This window comes from Carcharodon carcharias, chromosome 7 (assembly GCF_017639515.1).
Source record: "Carcharodon carcharias isolate sCarCar2 chromosome 7, sCarCar2.pri, whole genome shotgun sequence".
Lineage (NCBI taxonomy): Eukaryota > Metazoa > Chordata > Chondrichthyes > Lamniformes > Lamnidae > Carcharodon > Carcharodon carcharias.
In genome coordinates, this window is record NC_054473.1 from 168,218,307 (window position 1) to 168,241,240 (window position 22,934).

General features: G+C 41.4%; 1 protein-coding gene across 2 annotated transcripts in view; it reads left to right on the forward strand.

The window, feature by feature from the left end:
* cdh13 (cadherin 13, H-cadherin (heart)) overlaps window positions 1-22,173 on the forward strand; it is a 1,064,070-nt gene extending 1,041,897 nt beyond the window's left edge. For both annotated transcript variants that reach the window (XM_041191002.1, XM_041191003.1), the window contains exons 12-14: window positions 1,042-1,275; window positions 9,198-9,413; window positions 21,139-22,173. In XM_041191002.1, coding sequence (XP_041046936.1) covers window positions 1,042-1,275; window positions 9,198-9,413; window positions 21,139-21,146 — 458 coding nt within the window. In that variant the 3' untranslated portion in view covers window positions 21,147-22,173. The remainder of the gene's footprint in view (window positions 1-1,041; window positions 1,276-9,197; window positions 9,414-21,138) is intronic.
* The last annotated feature ends 761 nt before the right edge of the window (window positions 22,174-22,934 follow it).

Genomic DNA, 22,934 nt, shown 5'->3' on the forward strand with positions numbered 1-22,934 from the left:
GGACACAATTAAATTTGGTTTCTCACTGGACTATAGTTATGCTGCCATCAGTATAATCTCCAAGTAGTATAAAATGGCATCTTGGAAGGGACCTGATACTGCTGACCTTTGCACTTCAGCAGCAGATTGGGTACTGACCTTTGAACTATGTTGTCATTGTCTCATTGAAGCACTCCCAAACTACTTTACTTCAATGCAGAATGCAATGTGAAGGTACAATGGCTCAGCAGTTCCTAATTTGATCATAAGAACTGATTAATGACAATATTTGAGGTGCTCAACTTTTGTAACCAGAATTTTGTCTTTTTTAAAAAAAGGTGCAATTAATAAATAAAATAAGTAAAATTGCAAAAAAGGAGAAAACAGACAACCCATATTACAAATAATGCTATACATTTGCCGCTTCAGTTATACATGCATAGGCTCCTTTATCAGCACCTGCTTAAGAGAGTATGGATTAGGCCCATTTTTGAGCCTGGGAGCAGGTCCCAGAATCAAAGGGCCCAAAGCTTATCACAGACTAAGCCCTGGACCCCATCAACATGCTTCCAATGAGGTGTGGATCCCATTTGGGCATCCCAAGACAGTTTATAGGTTTGAAAATGACTAATTTGAACCATCTTTTCGCACTAGCAATAACCCTCAGGTAAATGCTGAGAAGGAAAAGGAGAATGTGAAGGGGCTAACTGGACCCAACAGCAGCCTATATAAGCGATGTGGAACTGGGATGAGCATTCCTGAATTCCTCTCTGAAATAACCTGAAACTCTCTACCCCCAACTCCAGCTCCACAAATGGGTGATTTTAAAAGTAAATATTTAACTTTTTTGTGGTGGACTCCAACTATCCCTTCAAGGTTAGTCTGCTAAAGAGCTGGAAACTTGAGTGGCCTATTTTCAGACTTAAACCAAAAAAGATCAGACTAGCTGAATGACAGTACCGAACATCAATCATTTTTTTCATTTGAGGATCCTATTTATACACATTCGGAAGACTTCTGTGTTACAGTATAACTGGCAAATATTTGTGCTCTATCCCTTAGGTGTTCCTGCTGCCACTGGCACCGGTACCTTGATCATCACTATGCTGGATGTGAATGACAACCCGCCCTCAGTTTTTCCAACCGTAGCAAAGTTCTGTGAGGATTCGAAAGATCTCAACGTAGCTATCTTGGGGGCAACAGACAAAGATCTCCACCCTAATGCAGATCCATTCAAGTTTCAGTTGGGAAAGCAACTTGGAATTGAAAAAACCTGGAAGGTCACTCAAGTAAACAGTAAGAGACTTTTGTTTTGATTTCTGAACAGGTTGTTGAGTAATCTGTCATAATGGTGGAGTGTGTTGTATTGTTAGAATGATATAAAGGCACCAATCACTCATAAGGGATCGGGTAAACATGTTGTAGGTTCATTTATTTAGACTCGGCACAAGGGAATATTTATACATAGGTTGAAAGCTTGAAGAGATCAGCAGCAGAGTGTGCTCTACTCAGAACAAAAGCAAAACTAAGACTGGGTCAAATGACATACTTCCCTTCTAGTGATGTCATGCTCCTATCCCGTAAAGGCTTTTGACAACAGTGTGATGTTCCAATCCTCTGATGTGCAGTACCGATTAATAGGATGTAGGTTGGTGCTTGCAAGGCTTGACGTACTTTCCTATTTTTCTGACAATTTCATGTGGAGCCAGAGACCAGGCAGCTCACCACAAAGATGGAAGAAATCAATAGCTTGGCTACCCTCATCCACTCTCGATTTGATCAAGCACTGCTGACCTGTACTTGTTAGGCCAAAGATGAGCAAACCTAGCATAAGGATACAAAACTTGTTGTTAAGCTACATATATGACTTGCATAAAACATTCATCATCATTGTAGTGGTGACAAGGGATACTTCTGTTTTTCCATCCTCAAGCATGAAGAGATTTTCCAAACTGTGCTCAAGGCAGCATTTGTTCACGTGATGTGGCATGGTAATGGGGAATGGAGATTGTTTTTTTTTTCTGCCCAGTGAATACAGCATGAAGTGTACTATTACCTGGGCCATTGGTCAGATGCAGTGTACCAATTCATTGCTTTCCTGATGTTTTTCTGACAATCTGTGGAAAACATCCAGTTGTAGAATTTTGGGGGTAAATTTAATCCCCAGAAACGATGGGTCCAGCTCAGGTGGGGAGTTTAAAAACTTTTAACTTTCAAGCCCTGAGCCTAACCTGCCTTAACCCCGTCCACTGCTGGCTTTGATGGAGGGAGAATCGGTGACAAATCTGCTCACAGGAGGCAGGCCAGTCATTGAAAGCTTTTGAAAAGGCTGCATGCCTCCATTTTAACAGCCTTTCTATTTTTTGCCTAATATCGGCTAGGTTTTGATGTCCAGGAAACCTGGCAGATAAACGGAGGCAAGAATGGCCGGATCCTTTACAATACTGCTTATGGGCTTGAATGTTTCCTTTATGGCCGAGCAAGCTACCCTGCAAATAGGAATATAGGAAAACGAGAAGGTCATTCAGCCCATCGAGCCTGCTCCGCCATTCAATACATTCATGGCTGATCAAACACTCAATGCCTTTTACCCACACTATCCCCATAACCCTTTACGTTATTGTTAATCAGAAATCCATCAATCTCTACCTTAAACATACTCAATGACTGAGCTTCCATGGCCCTCTGGGGTAGAGAATTCCAAAGATTCACAACCCTCTGAGTAAAGAAATTTCTCCTCATCTTGGTCCTAAGTGGCTTCCCCCTTATTTTGAAATTGTGTCCCCTGGTTCTATACTCCATGACCAGGGGAAACATCTTTCCTGCATCCACCCTGTCCATCCTTTTAAGCATTTTGTAGGTTTCAATGGGATCACCTCTCATTCTTAGAAACTCTAGAGAATGCAGGCCTAGTTTGCCCAATCTCTCTTCATAAGACAGCCCTGCCATCCCTGGAACAAGTCTGGTGAACCTTTGTTGCACTCCCTCTATGGCAATAACATCCTTTACGAGGTAAAGGGACCAAAACTGCACACAGTACTCCAGGTGTGGTCTAACCAAGCTTCCATACAATTGAAGCGAGACTGCACTACTCTATGACTTCATTACTCATCTCCCCACCAAAAGGTGATCTCTCCAATCCTCATAACTCCACGTTCTCTCACTAACCTCTTCGCGCCTAACCCCAATCGTCAATTTCCACCCATAATCTGTCTGAGCTCACACCCCAGCAGTGTCCTCCCATGGTCTCATCCCATAAGCTGCACCCCACCCCCACCTCCCCACCCCCACCTCCCCACCACCACCTCCCTACCACCACCTCCCCACCACATTCGCCCATCAAATGCACTACGCCAATCTGTCAATCAGGTTGACATTTGGCTGGGAAATCTGGAGAAGTAAATACTGCAGGGTGTTGGGGTAGGTGGGGGAGCCCAAGTTTCCAGCTTTCCCATCCATACCTTCTCCACACCACTCCGAATGCACGGCTGGGTAAATATCAGGGCCATTATTTCAGATATGGATTTTCACAGGTCAATTGTCAAAATAAAGCCAAATCCTGATAATTGATGACTAGTTTGCCAAAGCAATGCCACACCAAAATTAATTTTGTACTTGATTGGAGTTTTTGGAAAAAGAGTAAATTTAAAAAAATTTACAAATAAAACATGTCAAAAACTGAACAGAAAACCATTACAAAATTATTCAGAATTCTAAAATAATATTGATGTTTCTAGACAAATTTCAGTAGCTTATGTTATTGTTTAGTGCTGAGTAGTAAAAAAATGAATAGTTAAACAGGCTGTGCTTGATTCGGAGAGTAAATGCTAAGTAATTTAGTACGTTAAGTTTTTTTGCCTTATTCAGGATTGTCCTAGATTCAAGAATTCCCATTCTAAACAAACCAATAAGGAGACAATGGCTTGGATTTTCACAATGATGGAGAGCCTCTCAATCATTGCAAAAATAGCTGAAGGGGCTAAAGTTCAGAAGTCCCGCCCCCTGTTTTTGCAGGGCAGGAATGGGCCCGGGTTGTGAGGTGCACATGTGCATTTCACAGAGGCAGCTGCCCATATAAAACAGCAGCTGCCTCCAGTAATGTTGGATTTTCATTAGCCAGGAGTGGGAAACATGAATAGGCGGACCTGATTCATGCTCATTGAAAGGCCGGCTCGCTGGAATTAAGGTCGCTCATCAAATTAGGTTTCCTATAAGTGAGAAATGCGTATAGCACTTTTAGGACTGTAAATAAGTGACGTGCACCAGGCGAGGCTGACTTATTCCTTGGCCAGAATATTACGCTGGGCATGTGCCCGACACGCCCAAGCGTGAAATGATATGCGATGAGGCTGGGCGTGTGTCCCAACATCATCGCGCACTCACGTGATATTTCGTTCGATGGGCGTGCGCCAGAGTCAGCTGCGCACCCGCCGATAATTAAAAGACCTATTAAGGCCATTAACAAGCTGATTAAATTCAATTCTACGCTGCCCGTCCAACCTTACGGCTGGTGGGCAGGCGCAAAGGCCAAGCGGCCTTTACATTTATTAGGAAACCTCATCCACGAGTGGGATGAGGTTTCCTAAAGCAAATAAACATTAAATAAAAACTTTATTTTTGATTTGAAAATGTGTCCCAGCTCATGTGACAGACGAGGGGACATTTTAAAAAAATTTTTACTGTCTTTATTAGTGTTTTTTTTAAAAGTGCTTTAATCTCCCTGAGGCAGCTCCGTGCCTCGGAGTTTGAAGTGCTCTTTGGTGCGCCTGTGCGAACTGCACACCAGGCCCGCTCTCCCTCCTCCCCCCGCCCGCACAGGTAGTGCTCAGCGCTGCCACTCACAAACCACACAGGGCGGGCCTTAATTGCCCCGCTCTCGTGAAATAGCGGTGCGGAGCCGATCGCGGGCGGTGGCTAGCTTCCCAATCGCCCCCCCCCCTCCCCCCGAGCCTGTCTGAAAAGATGAAAATTCTGGCCCATGATTAATGGTGAGCTGCCGCTCCATTGCCCTCTTCGGGGAGTGTCTGGAAATGGAAGCTTATGCTTGAGACCAGGTGGTGGCAGTGCAAGTTGGGTGGAGGATGACCAAGGAAGGGAGGAAAAGAGGCGGGCTTAGTGGGGAAGGGTGGATTAGTGGCTGGGCAAAGGTGGAAAGGATAATGGAGGTTGTTTAGGTGCCCTTTAAATGTGGCGCCCATGGGGTAATGGCAGGGACAGTGACTTCCTGCCTGCCCCCACTACAAAAATAGGTGAGCTCCTGCATATTTGATGAGCTGAACAGTGCATTATTGTGCATAGTCAGCTGTCCCAGCACCCTCACCCCACCACCACTCCCACCCCAGCAGACATCACTGCCATTTCTGCACTCGCCACTGAACTTAGATTCCAGAAGGGAAGATGCCTGCCGCTGTGTGTGGATTAGACCTAGTATGAGCTAGTATAAACATTGCAGAGTTCTTTGGTGAAGCGGGGTACCCTTTTGGAGAGGTAGGGTACCCCTTTGGATTTGGCCGTGGGAAACCTTTTGGAGAGATAAGGGGCAGAATTTTTCAGTCGACATGGGGGTGTGGACCCGACACGCCAACGCTTAAAATAACGCACGTAGATGTCCCGGGTCATTGTGCAGTCGCGGGGTATTTCACTCTGCAGGCGCCCACCAGAGTCGGCTGTGCGCCCACCAAAATGTAAACAGCCTATTAAGCCCATTGAGAAATCAACTGAAGAACTTGTGAATGTTGCCCATCCAACCTTAAGGTTGATGGGCAGAGGAAAAGCCCTAGAGGCCTTTGTGTTTCTTAGGAAACCTCATCCATGAGCGGGATGAGGTTTCCTAAAGCTTTTATTAAATAAATAAATAACTTTTCATAAATATAAAAACATGTCCCAACTTATGTGACTGTGTCACATGAGGGGATATGTTTAAATAAATTTTTACACCTTTGATTTAATAATTTTAATATCGGTTCAATCTCCCTGAGGCAGCTCCGTGCCTCTGGGAGATTGAAGCGCTCTTTCACACGCATGCGCGAAAGAACGCTAACCCCGACTCTCTGTCCTTCCCCTGTCCACACAGGTAGCACTGACTGGTCACGTCTTATGCTGGGTGGGCCTTAATTGGCCCACCCACGTAAAATGGCAGCGTGGAGCCGATCACAGAGCGGCGATCCAGTTCTGCGCCTGCCCCTGCTCAGTTCCACCAAGCCCGCCCACCATATGAAAAATTATGCCCAAGGTGTCCTTTGGGAGAGGTTAGGTGTCCTTCTGGATTGTTAAAAGTGGACATGAATGTGCATAATAAGTGCATGAACTCATTGGAACTGGCGAGAGAGCTGTTAAGAGGAGCTGTCAAAAGCCATTGTCAAGCTATAAACCATTTAAACCTCCTGCCCTTTAAGTCTTTGAAAATCTTTATATGGAGTATTTAAAAAAAAAATCATTCCTTGTTACTTCTCTCTGTCCGTTGACATAAGCCTTGAGAGCTATCATTATTGTATTTGTGCTGCATAACTAATTTCACAACCTTCCATTAACACAGTGGAATGCCTTCCATTTCACAGTTTGATTGACAGTCTTAAGTGGTTATAGACTTTTTGAAGTGGAACTATAAATTCCAATGCTTGTTTTTGTAAGGGATAGTCCAATGAAATGTTTATTATTATAAGGGATTGCGTAGTTGAAGGAATATAAATGTAGTGAATGTTTTTTTTATGACAGTGTTTTTTTTTAAAAAATAAAGTCTGCAATAGACACATAGAACTTTACTTTATTTAATGTCAACATGGCTCCTGAGGTCTGCTGATGGTGGATATTGGGTGAGTTGGCTTGGTAGGTGTAAAGGTAAAGGGTGGTGAATGGGGACATGGGTTGGCATTAAGATGGAACTAAATTGGTATAGGGGCTATAAAGGGCCATGGGGTGGTAGAAGGGGCATAGGTCGGCATGAATGGTAAAAGGGGTTGTAGGAGGTAGGTAGAGGGGCAATGGTTGGCGTGGGAAGTATGAGAGATTATGGGGTGAGTAGAAGGGCATACGTTGACATAGAGGGTATGAGGGGTTCAGGGGGTCGATAAAGGGCCAGGGGTTGCTTTGGAAGGTATGAGGTACCTTGTGGGATGTGTAGAAGGCCATAGGTTGGCATAGCATCAGATGTAATCTTACTTAATGGCAGAGCAGGCTTGAAGGGCTGAATGGCCTACCCATGGTCCTAAGTGGATAGAGAGGCATAGGTTGGCATGGTGGATATGGGAAGTGTGTGGGGGATGAGGGGTGTGAGGGGTGAGGGCTGGAGGGCTGTTTTTCGATTTAATGCTTTTAAAAAAATATATTTGACAAATTGTCAGAAAACCAAGGCAGGCCTTCCACCAAGCCTGCATCTGCACCTGGCAGCCTCCGCACTTGTTCCTGGAGAACCCTGCCAACCTGGCACAAAAATCTCTACTTCCTGGGCACTTTCTCTTGGGGCAGTTTGCAGAACCAGAAATTGACCTCTGCACTCCTGACCCAGGAACGAAAACTCAACCCATTGTCTTGCCTCAGGCCAAAAGACAGATTTTGGCTTGTCAGGGAATCAAGGGACATGTGGGTGGGAAAGCAGAGTTGAGGTAGAAGATCAGCCAGGACTGTGTTGAGTGACAAAGCAGGTTTGCGGGGTCATATGATCTAGTATCCAGTTCCTATTTCTTATGTTATATGCGCTTATTAAACAAAAAACAAGCACAAATGTCCCTCTCTTTCAGGGGGCACACTAATAAAAAGCTAAGAAGCAAAGGAGACTGACAAATTTAAATAATATTCCTATTACTGATAATGACTAAGCATTCCAGTCTCTGCCAAATGCACTGGTCATAGAAGGCCTCAAGCATACTGTGCGTTCCTTCTCCAGAGCCACCCAGCTGTGGACAATACCTCAAAAGAGAGCAGGCAGCCTGAGCAACCACCCTTATAGGCCACATCCATTCTGGATCTATAGATGGCCAGCTTGGTTAACTGTGGAGAAGACCCATAAGGTCTCAAGTGTGTGTTTATTTGGAGTTGACTATATTGCCAATTGATAACCAATCAGAACCAATTTTCCCAAGCTGGAAAGTGGAAGAGCTCCACTAAGGGAAGCAAGACAAAATTAAATACTGAAAATATGATAAAAAGCTATGAATAGATCAGAAGTCATGTTCAATGATCTTGATGACACTTCCTCCATCTAGGCAATCATATAAAGTATCTCAGGATCACTTTTAAACATCTTACCTATAACTGGTGAAACTAATGGGCCTATTATGCTGCCTTGTCACTCTTCCAAAAAAATCAAACAATATGAGCATTCTTCCAATCCAGACAGTCTCTGTCTGTAACAAGCTGTTTGAGATATAGGCCAGGAGTTCATAAAGCACAAAACCTATTTCTTTTAAGGATCCTTGTTTGGATATTAGCAGCCTGATCTATTTTGAGAATCCCTATTCTATCTTAAGATGATACCTTTATCTATTTTACTATTTTCTATTTTGTTGTCAATGATATAAGGTATTACTGATAGTTGAGCATCGTCTTCACGAGTAAAGGCTCATATGAAGTAATCATGTAATACCACTATTATGAGCTGTGAGTCCATTCAAATCTATCCTTGAGAATCTTTCACTTTTGACACCCACTGGCAAACTTTGAGGAGTTTGGGGATAGGTACACTGCCCTAACTCTCTTCTCTCCCAATGTTCTCAATGGTGCTAGGTGGCATGGCTTCTGTCACAGCCAGCCCCATGATGCTGAAAGCCATCTCTTCCATAAGCCTTAGCGATATAGGTGCCCTTGTCCTCAACTGTTTCTACACTACCCTTCTATTGTGTGTTAACTTGTCCTGTAAGGGAGAGGGAAGAATGTTAGTGGATTTGTAGCAATGTGTTTAGATGATGTGTCTGCCATAGTTGAATAACTGGAGGTATGTGGAAGCAGAAAAGAAGTGGGTGTGTGGCTTGCCGGATTGGTAAGCATGTGGGTGCGGTGGAATTTCTGGGTGTTAGATGTAAGTGCTGAGTGCCAGGTAGTGCTGCTGGGTGAGCGATGGGGCGACAATAGGGTAAAATGCATAATTGCCTCTATCACACGTTAAACATATCCAGTAATAAAGTGTTCCATGTACTGGCATTGATAGCTCTTGCCTTGATGATAAAAGAAAAGCTACAGTTCTATAATAGGAACAAAGTTCACCTTTTGTTTTGCTCTTTTAGGCACCCATGCTCAGCTCAGACTCCTGCATACGCTGAAAAGAGCAAACTACATTTTGCCAATTGTAGTGACAGATGGGGGAAAGCCCCCACTGACCAACAGTACAGATGTTCTAGTACAAATCTGCTCCTGCAAGAAGAACAAAATGGACTGCAGCACAGCCAACTCTCTCCACATCAGCATCACGCTCCTCCTGGTCTCTATCATCACATTGTTCTGTGAGTTTATCTATAGTTTTGTTCTCACGGTGCTATCTGTGAAATGGCATCATTTATTTTAACTTCCACTTATTTAGGTTGCATTTTGGATTTGTTTATCAATTAGTCCTATACTCTAATCATTTATAATGTATCACAGGCTAAGAATTCTGGAGGCATTCCCTGTAGCTCAATTAATAATTTAAAACCTGAAACTGATAGAATTTTGCTAAACAAGGGTAGAAATAAATATGGAGAAAAATACAGGTGGATGGAGTTAGGATACAGTCCAGCCAGTATCACACTGAATGATGAAACTGACTCAAGGAGCTGAATGGCCTCCTCCTGTTTATGTTCCACATAAATTTGTTTTAACATTATAGCTGTTATCTTTGTAGAAGCTTACTTCAGTGATATGTCAGCCAAATTATGGTAGTTATTAGATTTGAACATGCATGTGTAATTGTGAAATTTCATAAATTAGACATATATAAGTGTAAAACGAACAACAAGTCATATATTTATGTATGAATTTTCAGTATGTAATTCAAATCTCTACAAAGATAGAGCATCTTAGCTTTCAAATTGCTGCATGCCATATATAATGAATGCTTTATCTCATGGTCCTCTATCTGATAGAGGTGTCAGCTTTTTTATTTTAAACAAACTGATGCCTCTGTTAAAAAATGAACAGAGAAATACAGTATGAATGACATTCTTCATCTGCTTATATTCCAATAGAAAGTTCTTGATTCAGGTTGTATTATATGTCTAATATGTCATCTTTCTGAGACTTGTCCAGTTGCAAAAGGGGAAACATTTTCTGTTTGTAAGCAATTATGGTTAATAACAATCAAACTTTTATAGCCATTCATTTTGTGAATGTTGCATCTTTCCTGAGTGTTCTGCAATGGGAGATGATAACTGAAGCATTGGAGTAATTGCAAAAGATGCCAAATTCCTCCATTCACGCTGTTTGTGCCAAACGTTTGATGGAGTTACAGTGGGAAATCAAGAGAACCCGATATAAATTCTTGTCCTTTGTGTCTACAATAATGTGTTTGTAATGTATGCCATTTTGGCTGTAATACTGTGTTGGGCCTGTAATATTGTCTATTCTAACCACATGACACCATTGACTCTCAAATCTCCACAAGAAAACATGACAGACATGTTTTTGTTATTTTTTATTTATGGCCAATGTCAGGAAGTTACATGTCAGCCACTTCAGTTCCTACCCCCCCATTTGACCGCCAACATCTTCCCCCCCAATAGTCATGCCATCCCAGAGTTACACAGTTATGCTCTGTACAAAAGTATGACTATTCTGAAGGAGACACTCTTAAACACAAGCAAAGTGCGATTGCTTCCTCCAGGATATTTGCATCACTCTCCCCAAGAGCATGATTGAGACTCAACTCCAGACTTTTAATGCAATGACAATGTCCCTGCAGGATAAATGCATATTAAAGCTACTTCTAGTTTGAGATCATTGGACCTTACCCTTGCAGATTGTTATGATCTTAGTAGATAGAGCTTCCAATAATTTTCTTTTATATGCCCTGTCTTACAGCAATGAAAACATACTTTACATCACTTTTACTCACTCTACTATCACTTATATTGACTGGAACAACTTCTGCCTTCTACATAAAGCTAGAATTTTTTCAGTTCTTCCAATTTCTCTGTGGGTTTACAAACAGAGATCTACTGCTTCCTAGCTGCCTATATGACATAACCATCTTTCAGAACCACCATTTCCCATAATTTAGAAATCTTGCTGTCTTTCAAGTGTGACCATGGCTACTGGAATTCTGTTTCAAAATTCTTCCATTATTATTACCTCCCTCACATTCTCAAAAATCTGCTCTAATTTCCTTGATCAAAACCACCTGCCAAACAATGTTGCTTTCTTCCTGGTAAATTCTAAAATTGAAGACAAGCTCATAAGCATCAAATACCACAGTTTTAATTGTCTCATAGCCTGAGACTGTTCTTCTGAAAGACTAGGATAAATATCCATTGCTTTCTCCGCCAAAACACTCTGCAAAATAAGAGTCCACGTGTCCTTTGATTACCCTAGCTTTGTAGCCACTTTTTCAAATGAGATAAAATATCCCTCAAGTCTGCAATCAGTGAATTTAGGCACTATTCAAAGATCCTTTGTTAAATTAAAGCTTGGAGTGGAATGTGACTCCTCATTTGAACTATTAGCCTCTCTTTCATCCCTTAATCTAAACCTTTACTTAGCCTGTTCATGATGTATGATTTTTTTCTCTCTCTCCATAAAGCTCTCTTTCTTATCTCCTTCCTCCCTCGCTAACTTACCTCTCTGGACCTCAAGTTCAAGCCTTCGCATTTCTCTTTTTCGATCTCAAGTTGCTACATCCGCAACTGAATTCTAGCCAACTCAAGATATGTTCTACCTGGTCAAGCTTTTCTTCTTCCAGTCACAAACGAGATTACTCCAATAGAACTCTGTGCTATTGCCTCAAATATGTCTGCATTTTAGCTCCTGCTTTTACCTCTAACATAAATTTTTCTGCTAATGCTCTGGGCTGAACCTCGGTTGATTGTTGCAAATCATTCAAGGATAAATCTTCCCTCTCAAGAAATGTTGTAGCGATTGACAAATCCATCCTGCTTTTCAATAAATTTCACTGTAAAATATTGTTAGCCTTAACCTTAGCAAGTTCTAGCACAGTATCCATCAGTGGATTCGAAATCCCCCAAAGAGCCTCCACTTTTGGTTCAATCTTGGTAGAGACTAGTAAATTTTTAAAATATAGATGAAATTGGAAATCCTAGTTATTAACTAAAGGAATAAAGCCACAGATTCCAGGGTTAAAAAAAAACAGAAAAAAATAACTATACAAGAAACAACAAAGCAAACACTGAATACGAGCTTATACTATAACATCCAGAATTAACATGAGTTAAATATGAATTAAAAAACAAATTTTGGTTGAATATAAACTATAGATTTCACTTTAGATAGCAGATACAATTAAGGCAGATCTTATGAATTGGCTGAGCAGTCTACTCAGTGGTGATCACATTCAGTCACAAAAATCTTTCAAACTCTATCTTCCTCACAAAGAATTTCTGCTCCTCTACTTCTAGGACTCTGCAACTGTTACTGCTCAGCTTGGACTGATCTGTGTCCTTATATTAGGGGGAGGTGGTGGCGTAGTGGTGTTGTCACTGGACCAGTAATCCAGGATAATGCTCTGGGGATCCAGGTTTGAATTTCACCATGGCAGATGGTGAAATCTGAATTCAATAAAAAAACTGGATTATGGCCATGAAACCATTGCTGATTGTTGTAAAAACCCACCTGGCTCACTAATGTCCTTTAGTGAAGGAAATCTGCCATCCTTACCTGGTCTGGCCTGCTTGTGACTCCAGACCAACGGCAATGTTGTTGACTCTTAAATACCCTCTGAAAGGCACTCAGTTCTCAAGGCTAATTAAGGATGGACAATAAATGCTGGCCTAGCTGGTGACACCCACACCCCATGAGTGAATAAAAAAAATATACCCAATTTGCCCAGAATGTTTGGTTTCCACATCTCAGTTTGTTTTTAGTTTTGTTTTCTTAGATACTGGGGAGGGACAGTTTCCTTTCTATCTTTACCTGTTCTGTTTCCCTTCCTGTTTCAGTTGCGTTTCTGTTTTAGCTGGGGTCTCCCTCAAAAAATACAAATTAAATTTAAAGACACAGATTCCCTCACAGGATTTTCAAATAAAATCCAAAAAATACTAAGCTGGAGGCAGATCATGACTCATAGTAAGTATAAGACAATAATTTTTTAATTCTTTCATGGGATGTGAGCGTTACTGGCAAGGCCAGTATTTGTTGCCCAGCCCTAATGGCCTTTGAACTGAGTGGATTACTAAGCTAATCCAGAGGACAGTTAAAAAGTCAACCACGTTGCTATGGGTCTGAAGTCATATGTAGGCCAGATCAGGTAAGGATGGCAGATTTCCTTCCCTAAAGGACATTAGTGAACAAAATGGGTTTTAAAACAGTCACCGATGGTTCCATGGCCACCATTGCTGAGAGTAGCTTTCAATTCCAGCTTTATTAGTTGAATTTAAATTCCACCAGCTGCCAGGGTGGGATTTGAACCCATGTACCCAGACCATTAGCCTGGGACTCTGGACTACCAGTCTAGTGACATTATCACTACACCATTGTCTCCCCTCTAAGGATAAAAGCAGGAATTATTGGTCTCTGTATGTAAATGGAAATCATTTTTGAAAGCAGGGATAAGGTTAATTCAAAGCACACACCACCAAGGATTTGTTGGCATTAAAATACATTAAAGGTTCACCAAAGGGACATAAAGTACTGATAAAAACAAAAGTGGAAAAAGGCGAGGTTGGGTAAAACTGATAGGTAGTGTATCAGTAATTCCTCAAGTGACATGTTTTTTCTCCACCTGGGAATACATTTGAAATGCAAATCACTGCCCTCACCCTCTGTGTCACTCTGTTTGTCTCTCTAGCATTTATTGGATTGATGGCAATAACACATTAGAAATTTTGCCCAGAAGATAACCATGACATTTGTAGCTACCTACACTGCACTGTGGAGGAAATGCATGTGTCATATTAATAAGTTGGAAATGGTATTAAGTGAGTTATCATGGTGATGCAGTTGAGAAGTCCATTATGGATATACTAATCCATGATAACTGGCATGACATTGTCTGCAGCACAATCATATTTTACCTCGACTGACCAATGTAAACATTATGTAGAATAAGGGGACTTTTACAGTCTTGATGTTTTAGCTCTTTTCCAGAGATAGTTTTAAGAAAGCATCTTAGGATGGTCTGACAGCTTGAATCGGCTACCAGGAATGGTCCCTGTGTATAATGGGCCTCAGGCCACATTTACAAGTTCAGCAAGCTGCAGCCAGCTGCTGATTATCCCCAGTTAGACGCCAGCAAGGAAAATTTCAATTTCAGGCTGTTGCTTCGCCAGCAGCAAGCCTCAACAAACCTCCTGAGTGGGACGGGGGCAACGATCAAAAGATGGAGGAGGCACTGATTGGGGAAGGAGGTCAGCAATTAGGAGGGAAAGGAGAGGGTTCAAAATGGAGGTCACTTATGGGGCTAGATTTTATTGGGGGGAGGGCAAACTTCAAAAAAGGCCACCTCTCAGCAATAACATGCTCTAGGTGGCCTTAACAAGCTGAGGGTCAGACTTCTACCCCTCAGTCGGGGGAAGTCCATCCATCCTCAAGAGCTGCCAGCCGATTTGGGCTAGCCACCTGACATGTTTTGTGTGTTCCCCTCCACTGAAAACATGCCCAGCAGGGACCTAAAATCCAGCCCATGGTCTTTGGTGCTGTGTGGGAGTTAGGAGAAGCACTTGCACCTTCTTGCTACACAGTCAGTTTAGTTTGTATTGGTGTTGGTCTCAAGCTAGACATGTAAAACTGAATCCTTCATTCATATAGTTTGTGCTGAACTTTTCAAGAAGTTACAGTGGGAAATCAAGAAACCCCAATAGAAATTGTTGTCCTTTGTGACTACAATAATATATTTGTATACCAGTGTGTCTGTAATATTGTAGTGAACATGTAATATATGACACCATTGAATCTCAAATCCCCCAAGAACACATGACAGACATTTTTTTTAAACTTCATATTTATGGCTGGGGTCAGGAAATTACATGTCCACCCTGATTCCCTTCAAAGTAGTTGGTTAGGCTGCATATTGACCAAACTCAGTTATCCAACAGTCACTGGTCCTTCAACTAAATTGACACCCATGCTTCCATATTCACTTTCATAACATGTGCCGTAATTTTATCAACATGCCTCTTATGCAGCTTTCAACCTAATTAAATGATAGCATAGTCTCAAGGGACCGAATGGCCCATACCGTTCCTATCTTCTTACATGAACGATTGCTTTTTATATGTTCTCATACATAGCATCAACTTTACATTGTTCATTGGTACACTCCATTATGTCATCAAAGAGCTCAAATAAATTCACTAGACATTACCTCTCTTTTACAGATCTATTCTGGTTATCCTTAATGAAGCCATTTCTTTTTAAATCCATATTAATTTTATTCTTTATTATGGTGTCTACAAGTTACCCACTGATGTCAGGATGACTGGTCTACAGTTAGCTGGTTTATCTCTTTCCCCCTTTTTGATCAGAGGTGTCCCATTGGCCACTTTCCTGTGGTGATTATTGGATTGTATTCAGAAGCAGGAACCTTGGATGGTTTTTTTCATTCTCATTCTTGCCCAAAGCACTTTAGATATTTGTAGTGTCTGCTGCATCAGCAGATATCAGCACAAAATCAACACATGAAAGATCTTTTTCAAGCTTTCATTTTGCCAAATCCGAGGAAAAGATTAGCAAATATGACAGATTTGACCTCTATTTATTGATGTAATGTTTATATCTGATACATTTCAATACTCATATAGCACCTCCCTTATAGAAGTTTGATTTTATTGATTTATTTTACTTGCAGGTACCTTTTAAAATTATCGTGAATGCATTAAGATTTTATCTATCGTCCATACGTATTGATGAGATTCTCAACACAACTTTAAAACTGAAAATTAAACTCACGCACTTTTCCAGAACCACTTCTTCCAATTCAGGGTCATTGGGAGTCAGAGCCTATCCCGACAGGCAGTGGGTGAAAGACGGGGTACACCCAGGACAGGACGACAGTCCTTCATAGGGCACATGCTCACACACACTGAGGGCCGATCTACCACAGCTAATCTACCTAACCAACATGTCTTTGGAGGGTGGGAGGAAATCAGAACACCCAGAGGAAACCCACCCAGACACTGGAAGAACGTGCAAACTCCACGCAGATAGACACCCGAGGTCAGGATCGAACCCAGGTCCCTGGAGCTGTGAGGCAGTAGCACTAATCGCTGCACCACCATGCCGCCTGAAAATTAAACTATGACTTGAAAATTAATTTGTGCCGCTTTACATATATTTTGCTGTTATACCCTAGGGTCCTACGTCTTTATTTTTATGAGAAAATAATAATTAATTTTAACCTTTAAAATGACCTAATGTTGAAATGTAGCACAAAACAAAAACAGAATTACCTGGAAAAACTCAGCAGGTCTGGCAGCATTGGTGGAGAAAAAAAGAGTTGACGTTTCCAGTCCTCATGACGCTTCAACAGAACTTGAAATGTAACATATGGTTTTAAACATTTACACGACATCAGTTCGCATTTTTTTAAGTGTAAGTAATTAAATAGGTGTGGAATCCCCTCCCTGAAGCCCTCTGCCTCTCTACCTATTTTCCTCCTTTAATACACTCCTTAAAACCAGCCACTTGGACCAAGTTTTTTACTATCCACCCTAATATCACCTTATGGGACTTGGTGTCAAAGCTTGTCATATAAGTGGTAGGTTTTAAGGAGTGTCTTAAAGGAGGGCAAGGAAGAGAGGCAGATGGGTGTTGAGAAGCACTTTGTTTTGAGGTGTAAACTTGAGGTTATCAAGAACTCTACTGCACAGCACGTCGTAACTCACAGCAAGCCATGTTCCTTATCACCCCTGTGCTCACTGACCTAGAATGCATGAATTAGGAGCAGAAGTAGGCCATTTGGTCCATTGTGCCTGCTCCGCTATTCGGACAGGATCATGGCTGATCTGATTGTGACCTCAACTCCATTTTTCCTGTCGGCCCCCTGACCTCCCATAACCCTTGACTCCCTTATCGATCAAAATTCTTTCTAACTCAGCCTTGCATATATTCAATGACAGATGCTGCCTCCACTGCTCTCTGGGATAGAGAATTCCACACACTAATGACCTTCTGAGAAAAAAAAATCACCTCATCTCAGTGTTAAATGGGAGATCCCTAATTTTTAAACCGTGCCCCCTAGTTCTATACTCCCCCATAAGGGGAAACAGTCTCTCAGCATCCACCCTGTCAAGCCCCTTCCAAATCTTACGCATTTCAATAAGATCAACTCTCATTCTGCTAAACTCCAATTGGTATAGGCTCAACCTGTCCTCATAAGAGTGAATCCTCTTGGCTCCCGGTCAAACAATGCCTTGTATTCAAATCCCTCCAATGCGTTTCCCCCTCCCTTTCTCTGTAATTTTCTCCCACAACCCTCTGAGGTATCTGTATCCCTCTAATTCTGACTTCTTGTGAATTCCCAATTATAATTGCTCTATCTTTGGTGGTTGTGTCTTCAGTTGCCTCGGGCCCAAGATCTGGAATACCCTCTCAATACCTCTCTGCCTCTCTTCCTTGCCCTCTTTCTTTAAGACACTCCTTAAAACCTATCTCTTTGACTAAGTTTTGGTCACAGAACCTAATGTTGCCTTACGTGACTAGGTCACTTTGTTTTATAATGCCGCCTTGTATCGCAGAGCGAATATATGTGCACACTTACTTCCCATAATCAGTATGTTCCGTTATGGAAAGAGATGTGTCTTTTCTTACCCTTGGAGTCTGTATTCCAATTAAATAATTTAGCAGCAAGCTTTTGTGAGTTTAAAAATAAAGACGGTTATTTATCCTCTCACACTTATCCAGAATTAATGCAACATCTCTCACACAGTCTCACTCAAACACACACAAAGATTGGATGTAGATAAAGATAATGCCACTTTTACAGATTACAGTTAGCTCAGTCTCTGATTTAGGATTTTCAGTCTTCCATTTGCTTTCTTGACTGGATTTGATGATTTGAAGTTGAAGTGAGAGCAAAGTGAAAGACTCACAGCAGATTGTAAGGTTTTTTGTAGTCACACATCGAGGAGGTTGGTTCTCATATGAACTTTGAAACAGGTTAAATACTTTGACTGCTTGATGATTCTCAGCTCGTCACAGAGTATGGTTCTCAGACTGGCTGATGAGTGATGGTACTGATGGACCTGGTACGTCATGGGGTAATAAGGGCAGAGTTCCATAACCAGTTTTAATCACATAACCGCTAGGTTAACATTTCTGAGGCCCACCCAGTCTGGTTTGGAAGAGGGAGGCCATTCTGATACAATGGGAAGTTGATAGTGGCCATTGAATTTCAATCTTTATTTTTGTTCAGTATGGGATATGGAGATAGGCAGTCTGGGAATTCCATAGTCTTTAGGTGTTGGCCCAGCCTTAAATAATGTGATGTGTGAATTCTCCAGATGGTGGTGAGGTACCCTCACCCATGCCCATATTTGGTTGGGTATTCAATGGAGACTTGATACAGTGTGTAGTCCAAATGCAAAAAGTCACATGAATTGCAGCAGCACAGCTTGTTTGTGTCCAAATTTTAAAAGTTATCTGAAATCAATTTTTTTCGTACCTGTGTGCTTTGTAATTTAGCAACTGTAGTGATTGTAACATTCAGGGCATTATATTTGACCCTGCCTAGTAACAAAGATGGGGCCCTCTTGAAGTGTTTTGACATATCACTAAGATCAGTTCAAAGGTCAGTGAAAAGCAGTTTAAGGGTCAATAAATTTTAGTCAGTCAGCTTTATTTAGTCAGAGTCAGGAGCAGAGAAAGAAACTTCATGCAGCTCAAGTGCTGCTGTTAGCTCTAACGAACTGGGTCGGGGGCTCATTGCAGCCCCATGAGCCATTTGGTAGCTCCGTGCAGTTGATGCTGAGAAGAATCCCCAGGAGCCGTTTGCTGATTCCATGCTGCTGAGCAAATTTGGGCTTATAAGAAGCTTCTGGAGCCATTGATAGCTCAGTGTAACCGCAAGTTGGAACTCAAGAAAGTCCACGTGACTGGGTGTTTAGCAGAGCAGAAAAGGTTTCAGGCATGATATGTGTTGCTGGTAGCAGACTTCAGGCAGTTAGGGCTTGGAGAAGTCCAGGTGGGCTGAGAAGATGGAAGAAGGTCTATGACTCTGTGCTGAAAGTTTTAGGGCTCAGGAAAAGCCCTGGCAGCCATTTATAGCTGGGTACAGCCAGGAGACCAGAGCTTGGAGGAACCCAAGAGGAGTGCCAGCTCAATTAAGCTTGCTGTTTAGCAAAGAGCTGAAATTACACCAGTTAGTAGAGGTTGAAGTGCAGACTTGGGAATCCTGGGGAACATAATCTCAGGAGACAAGACTGAAACCCTGGGAGGTGAGGAATCGTTGAGGCGGGGCAAGTCAGAGTGGCTCTTGAGGGAATTCAGAGACTAGATCTTCAGAAGTGAAGAGTTTGGAACCTTCGTGGGGGAGACATAAGATTGATTGACTCTCAGTTTTCACTGACATCTGGGTGGGTTGATTAGAAATCTGTGGGATATGACTTGGTTGCATCAATGATTAGTTGTGCAGTGTGGCGTATTTGACTACAGTTTGACTACATTCACATGTTAATTCTGAATGCTGGAGTATAAGATAGATATTGTAAATTGTTTTACTTTTCTGACCTTGTATACTATAGTTAATTTTGTTTGTTCATAATGTGGAAGCTTGTGACTTTATTCTCTTAGTAAGTACCTGGGATTACAAACTTTGTCTACTTTAAACAAAATGTTACTGGTCCCTAAATTGATCGTACCAAACATATTGGGCTCTGGTTCAGGATCATAACGTATTGACTGAATGTTCATAGTGGGACATGCCTGTGCTGGGCATGACACTTGGGATGTTTCAGTATATTAAAGATGCAATATAAATGTAAGTTGTTGTTATTACATTAAAGGTACTATATAAATATGTTGTTATCCTCAATACATGGAATATAACTTAGAATTATCTGTAACGTTGTTAAGTTAGTATAGCTGGACTTAAGTCGCTTTACCATTCACACCATTTTTGCTTTGTAGCTTTCATCTTCAGATTAAGATGTTCAACAGTGCACTGTGGCACTCCTTTATGCTTCTGCCCACATTTATTTCACAAATGTTCTGTTGTTCCTTTATAATTTAAGAACCATGATAGGCAGCAGATCATAAGAAATAGGAGCAGGAGAGGCCATTGCCCCTTTGAGCCAGCCCTGCCATTCAATAATATCATGGCTGATCTTATTGTGGCCTAAACTCTGCTTTCTTGCCTAACCCCAACCTCCATCCCCACCTCCACCCCTCTGCCCCCATAACCCTTGACTCCCTTGTCAATCAAAAAAATTTTTTAACCAAACCTTGAATATATTCAATGACCCAGCCTCCACTGCTCTCTGGGGAAGAGAGTTCCAAAGTCTAACAATCCTCTGAGAGAAAAGAATTCCTCCTCATCTCCATTTCAAATGGGAGATCTCTTATTTATAAACTATGCCCCTTAGTTCTAGACTCCCCGACAAGGGGAAACATCCTCTCAGCATCCACCCTGTCAAGTCCCCTCTGAATCTTATATGTTTCAATAAGATCATCTCTCATTCTTCTAAACTCCAATGAGTATCAGCCAATCTTCTCAACCTCTTCACCCCAGGAATTAGATGAGTGAACCTTCTCTGAACTTCTTCAATTCTAACCCTCCTTAAGTAAGGAGAACAAAACTGCACAGTACTCCAGAGTACTGCAGTCTCTGTAAGGCCCTGTACAGCTGTAGCAACACTTCCCTACTTTTATACTCCATTCTGCTTGCAATAAATGACCAGATTTTATTCAGTCACTATAATCTACTTATCAATTGAATAGGGTATCCTCCAGTTAAAATCAACTTCAACCCTAGTAAGATGTTACAAAGCATAATTCACAAATGAACAGTGTGGTGGGAGTGAGTGTATTTGTTTTTCAGTTGCATGCTATTATGCATCAGTATAATCAACAACTTTTCTTATTTCCCAGGCCTGTAACAAGTGCTGATGTTGGTGCTGCCTACTGAGTTGCTGTGGCAACAAGAGGAAAAATAAAGCCAAATCCGAAGAGTTTACAGGATTTACAGTTGCTCAAGTTCTAGACCTCCTTGCTCCAAGCACGCTTTAATTTGTACCTTCACTAGTCTATCAAACTGTGCTACGGTCAGCGACAGCCTCTGACCTTACTAGCTTCCACTAATGGGTTCCACCTCTATGAGCAAGTGTTACATTGCTTTTCTTTGAAGTTAGACTGAACATCTATGCAGAGGACTTGAGGACAGAATACTCAATTAACCCAATGCTCTGCTGCACAATATTTTAATTGTAATGGCATTGAAAGGAAGGATATTTTGTCAAAGCAAAACATTTTCTACAGGAGACACTATTTGGAAGCTAAGTAAGACATGCTGTTGGTTCTTGTAAGGCAAATTGTGTGTGTGTCAAGGAAGTTTTAAGACAAATTGTTCTCTCTGTGTGTCAAGGAAGTTAAACATAGATTGTGCGTAAGTGGTAAATATTGCTGTACATGCTTTTGTTTCCCTTTTCTTTTCTTTTCAAGCAGTATTTTTAGGCAGAATTAGATTCAGTAACCTCTATACTGCCACATACAGGATGGTACCACATATTGTGTTAAGATTATGAGCCTCTGCCATCACTAGCCACGTTTAATCAAAAAAGAAGTTTGCACGGCTTCAAATCAATGATAGTAAGTGCCAAGTGATGGGTGAGTAAAGGATAATATGCTTTATTCTAGAATAACTCCAGACAAACAACAGCTACATATCCAGATATCGTAAATATAGGTCTGCTGGGAAAAGAAATGTGGGCAATTTTGTCAAAACCATTGCAATGTTGCATGCTAATTTGTGATTTGGATTTTTTGCTACAAATTAAGCGTATTTGGCTCAGTGCTATCTTAAACAGGCTTGGTTCTGCATCACTATGAGGTTTGTGATATATTCCAGATGGAAGCCACAATGCAAGAAATTCTCACATTAAAATATCTTGTAGCTTTACAGTCTAAGTAATGACAATGAGCTCTTTCTTACATTCAATATTTGTTGAGGAAAATTACATGCATTTGCCTATTTCCTCGATTTGCCATCCCATGAGCACTGGCGGAGGGACTGCAGGGCTCTCTTAGAGGACCATTGGCCGTTAGTCTCTATGTTGCAGGTTTTTTTGCAATCAACATTTTGGAAGTCTGCAATTCACTGCAACTTTCCCAATGGTCTCCCATGTGCTTTCCCTGTTTGTGTTTTAATGATGTTACCTTTCAAGGTCCTGTTATACTCACATCATTATTATGCATACTGTCCAGCAAAACTCAACTCATAGGCCTGCAAAATGTTTACCAGCTTTTCTTAACCACAGGTTTGCACAATAACCACATCTCAAGTGAAAGATATATAGCTGTAATGCAATTCTCCAGTGAACTTAAACAAAAAATCTGCTGCTGGTAAAGCCCTTTTCAAATTGCATGGTCCAAAGAAACAAAGGGATTTTAGATTCATGGTAAGTTATAGATAAATTTCTTAGATGTTTGTGGCTTTCTTTTCTTTCCCTTATGCCACATTTTTATGTCAAGATTTAGCCTCTCCAAGAGATATTTGCAACTACACTAAAGGTAAATTATTTATCATTTTAGGCTGAAAGAAGCCTTATTTTACATTTTAGAAATGGAGTGTGTATGGATGCCTGCTTTTGTTATAATTGCTCTACATTTCAAAGGTTTTTGGGAGATGAAGACTATCAAATTCCTTCAAATTTTTTGAGACCTCCTTA